The following is a 9,048-nucleotide window of genomic DNA, read 5'->3' as shown; positions in this document are numbered from 1 at the left end:
TATAATTGTACCACTGCACTCCAGGCTGGGAGACTGACTGAGACCGTCTCTAAAACAAGAGGCTGGGCACAGTGGCTGGTGCCTGTAATCCCAGCACTTTGGGAGACTGAGGTGGGTGGATTACCTGAGGTCAGGAGTTAGACACCAGCCTGGGCAATGTGGTAAAACCCTGTCTCTACTAAAAACACAAAAAATTAGCTGAGTGTGGTGGCAGGCACCTATAATCCCAGCTACTCGGGAGGCTGAGGCAGAAGAATCGCTTGAACCCGGGAGGCGGAGGTTACAGTGAGCTGACATCACGCCATTAGACTCCAGTCTGGATAACAAGAGCAAAACTCCATCTCAGAAATAATAAATAAATAAATAAAACAAAAACCACTGAAACACAGAAAACTGTAGTATTGTAAGTTTCATTTTATTATTGCTTGTTAGTTGATTAAAGTAATTCTGCTTCCACTTACTTTATTTTTAAAGAGATTAATTGCTACACTGAATAAAACCTTAATGAAGTTTCATTATAAGTATCTATCAACATTTGATTATTTTCTACATAGAAGCAGGTAAAAAGTTTAAAATTCAGTTTCATTTGATTTAGCCTTGACTGTAATGAAGGACTCTATGAAGAGGGGACGCAGTGTTTATGGGCTGGAGTCCCAGCAGCTGCTTGGTGGCAGAGTCCCAGTCTTTCCCCATTTCAAGCCGCGGGCAGATTGATGGGTACTGTCCTTCAGTTCTTCTTACCCATTCACTTGCCTTCTCTATTGCCTCAAAAGCCCAGGGAATATTCCTAGATTAAAACAAATAAATGTTTCAGATGTCAGAATATAATTACATGTGAAATACTACATTTAAACCCATCACATTATATCAGACAAAATGATTCTGCCAAAAATTAAGATATTTAATAAAGCAGTTCTCCTTGATATCTTGTGGAAGTTCTTCTACCCGTCTGACCTTGAACTTATGTACTGTGTTGTCAAGTGTCCTATGCCCATCATTTCCTGGCTTCCATGTGTCTCCGGGCATCTCTGCTGTGTGCAGGACAGCTCAAGTTCCAGCCTCTTTACAGCTGTTTATGGCTGTCCCCTTTCCATGGTTCTCAATCGAAATCCTACCCATTCTTCATGCACAAACTCAAGTACTATTTTACAAATGAGGCGTCTGTTTCTCTCTCCTTCCCGCTGTACCAACTTGATTAGGCACCTTCAGAATATCTGAGAGTCACCCATGAAACTGGCGTATATTCAGTTGTGTCATGTAAACCAGGAACAACTTGGTAGAATAAGCATATAAAGCCAAGTCTGTGTCCACTAAATGGTGTAGAATATTTGAGACTGTTGAATATTCAATATTTAAAATCTTTTTTTTTTTTTTTTGAGACAGAGTCTAGCTCTGTCACCAGGCTGAAGTGCAGTGGTGCGATCTCAGCTCACTGCAACCTCCAATTCCCTGGTTCAAGCGATTCTCCTGCCTCAGTCTCCTGAGTAGCTGGGACTACAGGTGCATGCAAGCACGCCCAGCTAATTTTTGTATTTTTAGTAGAGATGGGGTCCCACCATGTTGGCCAGGCTGGTCTTGATCTCCTGCCCTAATGATCCACCTGTCTCAGCCTCCCAAAGTGATCACAGGCGTGAGCCCCCACACCCGGCCTAAAATCATTTTGTCTTATGTATTAAAGTGCCAACAAACTATTTTGCTAACACAATAGCAGTAATGTAGTAAGAGCAATATGCTGTAGTATACTTGATCAGTTTTGAAAATCTTACTTTAATACTTTGTGATATTACAGTTCAAAAGCAGGTTCAAAGTTTATACTTGTTCTAACAGCTATAATATGAATAACTGGAAACGATCTAAAGAGAATAAGAACTTCTTTGGATATGTCTATTAAGTCAAATACTAATTTTTCAGTACCATCTCCTAGCTGTTCAAAGTGTTTTTTTCTTTGATATTCATTTAATTAATTCTCTTGGCAAGTGGCATTGGTTTATTTTAAAATAAAATACCCAAAATAGGCCTGTGCAATGGTTCACTCTTGTAATCCCAGAACTTTGAGAGGCCAATGTGGGCAGATCACTTGAGGTCAGGAGTTTGAGACCAGCCTGGCCAACATGGCAAAACCTCATCTCTACAAAAAATATAAAAATTAGCTGGGCATGGTGGTGTACACCTGTAATCCCAGCTACTTGGGAGGCTAAGGCACGAGAATTGCTTGAACCTGGGAGGGGGAGGTTGCACTGAGCTGAGATCACGCCACTGCACTCCAGCCTGGGCAACAGAATGAGATCCTATTTCAAAACAAAAAGAAATTAAAAAAAAAAAAAGAAAATCCTCAAAATAGAAAAAAAAGAATAAATTCTAATTTTTCTCAAGGTGTTGTTTTGGCAAAAAAATGAGAAGGTATTGCTTTTTAAAAAATTGAAGTATAAATTACATATAGTAAATTATGATTTTCTTTTTTACAGAGTCTCACGGGAGTGCAGTGGCACAATCACAACTCGTTGCAGCCTTGACCTCCTGGGCTCAAGTAATCCCTCCACCTCAGTTCCCGAGTAGTCACACACTATCACACTCAGCTAATTTTAATTTTTTGTAGAGACAGGGTCTTGATATGTTGTCCAGGCTGGTCTTAAACGCCTGGATGCAAGCAATCCTCCGGCCTTGGTATCCCAAAGTGCTTGGATTATAGGTGTGAGCCACAGTGCCCAGCAATGCCTGGGTAATTAAAAAAAGGTTTTTGTAGAGATGAGGGTCTTGTTGGTTACCTAGGCTGGTCTTAAACTCCTGGACTTGATCTTGCTGGGCTCAAGTGATCTTCCCATCTCAGCCTCCCAAAGTACTTGGATTACAGGCATGAGCCAATGGGCCTAGCCCAGAACTTCCTGAACACCTGTTTTGTGTTTGAGAACTTTTTTTAAATCATGACACTTAAAAAATAGTTATCAATATTTCTTTAATATAATAAAATATCCCTAGGTAGTGTTTAATTTTCCCTGTCTCATTATTTAAAATGCAGTGGGTTTTGGTCAAATCAGGATCTAAACAAGTTGGTTGGTATGTCTCTAAAAGTTTATTTTATAGGTTCCACTCCTCAACCCTTTTTTTCTCTTGCCATTTATTTCCCCACATTCCAGACGTTGCTGACTGCATTTCCATGGTGTCATGTAACATGTTTCTCTATTCTCTGATCTAATTCAAATTTAGAATTCAAAGGGTTTAATTTAACTTCTTTGATTTTACGCATATTACTTTCTAACAATATTAATATCTACCTCCTATTTTACAAATCAAAAGTATTATTAACACCATGGCTACTCCCAGTGAGATATCTTTGTAATATTTTTTAATCCTTAGGCACTATCCCACTAAGGAAGTACAGTCAAATTATGTACTATGTTGTTTTTTTCTTCAAGACGGACTCTCACTGTGTTGTCCAGGCTGAAGTGCAGTGGTGCAATCTCAGCTCACTGCAATCTCTGCCTTCTGGGTTCAAACGAATCTCCTGCCTCAGCCTCCTGAGTAGCTGGGATTACAGGTGTGCTCTACCACACATAGCTAATTTTTGTATTTTTAGTAGAGATAGGGTTTCACCATGTTTCTCAGGCTGGTCTCAAACTCCAGACCTTGTGATCTACCTGCCTTGGCCTCCCAAAGTGCTGGGATTACAGGCATGGGCCACCACACCTGGCCTATGTACTATGCTTTAAAGTTACCTTAAATTAATTGCCAGGCTGGGCATGGTGGCTCATGCCTGTAATTCCAGCACTCTGGGAGGCTGAGGTGGGAGGACTGCTTGAGCTCAGGAGTTCGAGACCAGCCTGGGCAACATGGTGAAGCCCTGTCTTTACAAAAAATACAAAAATTAGCAGGGCATGGCGGTGCATGCATGTAGTCCCAGCTACTCAGGAGGCTGAGGTGGGAGGATGGCTTGAGCCCAGGAGATGGAGGTTGCAGTGAGCTGAGATTGCACCACTGTACTCCAGGCTGGGTGATAGAGTCAGACTCTGTCTTAATAAATAAATAAATCTTATCCATTATTATGTAAAATATTTACATAGCTTCAAAGTCAAAACTGCAAAACAAAGTACACTATGAGAACCCTAGCTTTCATCCTTGTGCCCTCTACCAAACACCCCTCATAATAATATTTTTATTAGTTTGATTAGTTTTCCCCTTATCTTGCCTTTAAAAGAACATAAGCCAATTGCATGTGTATGTATATGTGTATGTATATACTTATATACGTATATATGTCAGAGGGATCCTACTCTGATCATGCCCCTGTCGCCATAAGGTGAGGGGTCTGCAGGGACAAGAGAATGTGCTCACCCCAGAGCCCATATCCTCCTTTTCAGACCCTGTACCTCCAGTATCCCTGACCACATGGCCCTGAGTCCACTTCCAGGGTCTTCCCTGGATCTGCCATCCCGAGTTTGAACTGTGCTGCTATCTCACTCGTGCTGCAAGGTGGCTGGGTGAGGGGGCACTGGCATGGGGTCTGAATGGCATTTTGATGAGTGGGTGTGGTATTCATGTGTGCATGCAAGGCCTCTTAGGGTGCTAGGGGTCAGCCAAGGGCTGAATTTGAACCTGGCCTTCCAGGTGGTTAGGAAGTTGTATTTGCCAAGGTAGGAAATTAGAATACTTTTAATCTAATAGGTTGCTAGTTTGATTTATAACTTTTAGATACTTAGACATATAGTATGTGGGTTTCCATTTGTATTCTTGTCCCAGGTGCTGTCATTGTTGGGAACACGGCTGGACCCAACAGTTATATTGTGGGTCTTCTGGAGGCCCCAGGGATCAGCACACTGCAGTGAAGAGCCCCACATCAGGAGCCAGAAGTGCCAGGCTCCAGCAGGAGCTGCACTGAAAATCTCTAAGCCCATTTCCTGTCCAGCCCAAGGTTCAAATACCACACCAGCCCTGCCCACCACAGGAGACTGTGGGCAAGCTGTCACCTGCAAACAAATTCTCTTCCTACATACTTATAAAGTAGTCTACACATGTCAGCTAATTCCCTATAGCTGTTTGCACGAATTGTTGAAAATATAAATAAGTTGCATAATACTATAGTTAAAGCCACCTGAAAACTGAAGCATCATCCAGTTTCATCAGTGATTTGAACACTATTCCCTCTTTTTCCAACCTGGTGCAAATAAACTGTAGCACCAGCATTGTGGCAATTAGGTCCAGGAGATGTTCTCTTCCTTTTACACCTAAAGGGAAAAAACTCCATTAGGTCTGTTGGAAACTCTGCATCTCAAACTGTGCCTGTTTATAAAATTCCCATTAAAGAATTATAATACAGTTAAATCACAGTACATAAGCAGATCGTGAAACTTTCTAATACTCTTCAAGGTCCTTAATTAGCCTGCTATTTAAGTAAAAAATGAGGATGGTTGGAACATGTGCCCATCATATTATCCTGATGGCTGTCAGGAACCGGAACTGTATCCAGAGTGCCCCTCGCTTGCCATCTTCAATAATCAGGGAGCCAGGAAGTACAATGAAAGAAATCTAGTGTTTAGGCTCCTGTTACAATTAGCTTAGAAGAGTACACCTACATATTCAACACATAAATAACAGATATGACCAATTACATCAGTGTATCAAATTATTTCTAGTGATTAGTACCTACAGGTATCCAAATCAAGGTATTTATCTGTTTAATAAATTCGCAAAATTGAAAAATGAATGTTTACATGTGTTGAACTCAGAATTAACTCATTTTTGTTTAAAAAATTCAGGCTTCATTTTTTTTTTTTTTTTTTTTTTTTTTTTAAGAAATAGGGGCTCACTCTGTCACACTGGAGTGCAGTGGTGGGTGTGATCAGAGCTCACCATAACCTCCAAGTCCTGGGCTCACATGATCCTCCTACTTTGGCCTCCCAAAGTGTTGACATTATAGGCATGAACCACAGCACCCAACCAAAAATGGTTTTAGGGAAGAAAAAAAACCCCAAATCTTTGTCTTATAATTAAGAATATACAATTACTTTTTTTTTGAGTAAAGACAAAAGGACCTGGCATGGTATGCACATATCTGCATTTACACCATTAATTTTAAATCCTTGAGGTACCTAAAACTGCTCATAAGAGGGCTTTTATTAAATAATATAATGTTCTTAATAGGAGAAAAAGGAATTGAAAAAATTTTTAAAAACAAAACGAAAAAACCCAATCCACTGTCCTAAAAAAAATCAATGGAGACAAAAGCAGTTGAATTTGCTGGATTCTTTTGTGGCTTTTTTTGGGTATTATTTACAAAATGTTAGACTAATTTTTAAGCAATATTAATAATAAGCAACATAGGACTCCAAGAATAATATAATAAATAAACTGATAAATATAAATAAATAAAATAGTTTATAAATAGATAAATAAACTGATAAAATGCCTAATGTGTATCAGTGTTATTTAAAAAACAAATTCAGAAAGAGAAGGGATAATAAAAGAGAAACGAAGAGGATAAAAGACAAAGTTGGGTACAGAGATATGAAAACAAGTCAGAGGAAAAAAATCAGAGAGGTTGAGACTCTATGTAGAGAAAGAAAGGCAGAAAAGCACACACTAAAAGAAAAATAACATAAGACCTAACACCATAAAAACCCTAGAAGAAAATCTAGGTAAAACCATTCAGGACGTAGGTGTAGGCAAGGACTTCATGACCAAAACACCAAAAGCATTGACAACAAAAGCCAAAATAGACAAATGGGACCTAATCAAACTCCACAGCTTCTGCACAGCAAAAGAAACAGTCATTAGAGTGAATCGGCAACCAACAGAATGGGAAAAAATTTTTGCAGTTTACCCATCTGACAAAGGGCTGATATCCAAAATTTACAAAGAACTAAAACAGATTTACAAGAAAAAAACTAACAAGCCCATTCAAAAGTGGGCAAAGGATATGAACAGACACTTTACAAAAGAAGACATACGTGAGGCCAACAAACATATGAAAAAATGCTCATCATCACTGGTCATCAGAGAAATGCAAATCAAAACAACATTGAGATACCATCTCACGCCGGTTAGAATGGCGATCATTAAAAAATCTGGAGACAACAGATGCTGGAGAGGATGTGGAGAAATAGGAACACTTTTACACTGTTGGTGGGAGTGTAAATTAGTTCAACCACTGTGGAAGACAGTGTGGAGATTCCTCAAGGACATAGAAATAGAAATTCCATTTGACCCAGCAATCCCATTACTGGGTATATATCCAAAGGATTACAAATCGTTCTACTATAAGGACACGTGCACACGAATGTTCATTGCAGCACTGTTTACAATAGCAAAGACCTGGAACCAACCCAAATGCCCATCGATGATAGACTGGATAGGGAAAATGTGGCACATATACACCATGGAATATTATGCAGCCATCAAAAACGATGAGTTAGGGTCCTTTGTAGGGACATGGATGAACCTGGAAACCATCATTCTCAGCAAACTGACAGGAGAGCAGAAGATCAAACACCGCATGTTCTCACTCATAGGCGGATGTTGAACAATGAGAACACATGGACACAGGGAGGGGAGCACTACACACTGGGGTCAGTTGGGGGGAAATAGGGGAGGGAGGGTGGGGGGTGGGAAGCTGGGGAGAGATAGCAAGGGGAGAAATGCCAGATGTAGGTGATGGGGAGGAAGGCAGCAAATCACACTGCCATGTGTGTTCCTATGCAACAATTCTGCATGTTCTTCACATGTACCCCAAAACCTAAAATGCAATAAAATAAACAAATGGGAAAAAAAAAAAAAGAAAAATAACACGGATAATACGGAGAAATACAGAGAAACACAGGAAAAGCCCATGGAAAAGGTACATCCATGAATCTCATCTCAATTTTCTCCAGTTTTCCTCTGGTTTCTTGGGCCGCTCCTTCTCAGTGTCTCTGCTGTTTTCTGTCCTGTCTCAACACTAAACGCCGCTGTGCTGCAGCCTGGCTCTAGCACCTGCTCTGCTCAGACCACCTCTCTCTTTGGGCGACCTCATCCAGAGCCAGGCTTTAAATACTACTGACATTGAGAATTCTCCCAGACTTTTCCAATTCTGACCTCTTCCCTGAGCTCTAGCCTCACATGACAATATATTTATCTTGAATTTTTATTTCACTCTGTCACCTAGGCTGGAGTGCAGTGGCACAATCACGGCTCACTGTAGCCTCAACGTCCCAGGGCTTAGGTGATCCTCCCAACTCAGCCTCCCAAGTAGCTGGACCACAGGTGCACAATACCATGCCTGGCCAATTTTTATATTTTTTGTAGAGATGGGGTTTCATCATGTTGGCCAGGCTGGTCTCAAAATCCTTGGCTAAAGTGATCTGTCCTGTTTGGCCTCCCAAAGTGCAGGCATTACAGGTATAAGCCACCATGCCCAGCCTATCTTTGGTTTTCAACAGTTTGACTCTGGCCTATCTGACTTTTTTCAGATAAGTACAAAAATGACCACATTTAGATAGGCCAAAATCTTATCTACTTATCAGATTTTTTTCTCTGACTTGTTTTTATATCTCTGTACTTGGAGTTCTACTGAGTTTCTTGGATCTAGAAGATGCTGTCTTTGATCAATTTTACAAAAGTGTTCAAATATTTTTCTGTCTACCCTTTCACCTTCTGAAACTCCAGCAACACAAATGTTAAGCCTTTTGATATCATTCCACAGTCTTGGCTCCTCTGTTCTTTTTTCATTCTATTTTTTTCTTTCTGTATTTCAGTTTAGATAAGTTTATTGAGTACATTATAAATTGAATTAAATGATTTTTTTCCTGTTGTGTCCATTCTGTTGTTAAGCTCATTCAATGAACTTTTCATTGCATATATTATATTTTCCAGTTCTAGGATTTTCATTTGGTTCTTCTTTATAGTTTCCAGCTATTTGCTATGACCCTGTCATTTGATCACCCATTCAATCCTTTTCTGGTACGTCAATCCCTCACTATATTTTTAATAGCAGTTTTAAAGTCTGTGTCTGGGTCATCTGTGGGTCAGCATTTATAGCCCACTTTCCCCTTGATCACAAGTTATATTGTCTTGCTTCTT

At 40.0% G+C, this 9,048-nt stretch overlaps 1 protein-coding gene across 2 annotated transcripts in view; it reads right to left on the bottom strand.

The window, feature by feature from the left end:
- Positions 1–394: 394 nt before the first annotated feature.
- The window catches only part of PARP4 (poly(ADP-ribose) polymerase family member 4), a 94,829-nt gene continuing 86,175 nt past the window's right edge, over positions 395–9,048 (bottom strand). Inside the window, exons 30-31 of one of the 2 annotated variants that reach the window (XM_032271185.1) lie at positions 5,087–5,219; positions 395–787 (exon numbers count right to left, since the gene is read on the bottom strand). In XM_032271185.1, the coding sequence (XP_032127076.1) occupies positions 592–787; positions 5,087–5,219 (329 nt within the window). In that variant the 3' untranslated portion in view covers positions 395–591. The remainder of the gene's footprint in view (positions 788–5,086; positions 5,220–9,048) is intronic. The other variant, XM_032271184.1, reaches the window with a different exon arrangement.

Source organism: Sapajus apella, unplaced genomic scaffold (assembly GCF_009761245.1).
Source record: "Sapajus apella isolate SASKATOON/1434 unplaced genomic scaffold, GSC_monkey_1.0 scaffold225, whole genome shotgun sequence".
NCBI classification, from domain to species: Eukaryota; Metazoa; Chordata; class Mammalia; order Primates; family Cebidae; genus Sapajus; species Sapajus apella.
This window is presented reverse-complemented; position numbering and strand designations above follow the sequence as displayed.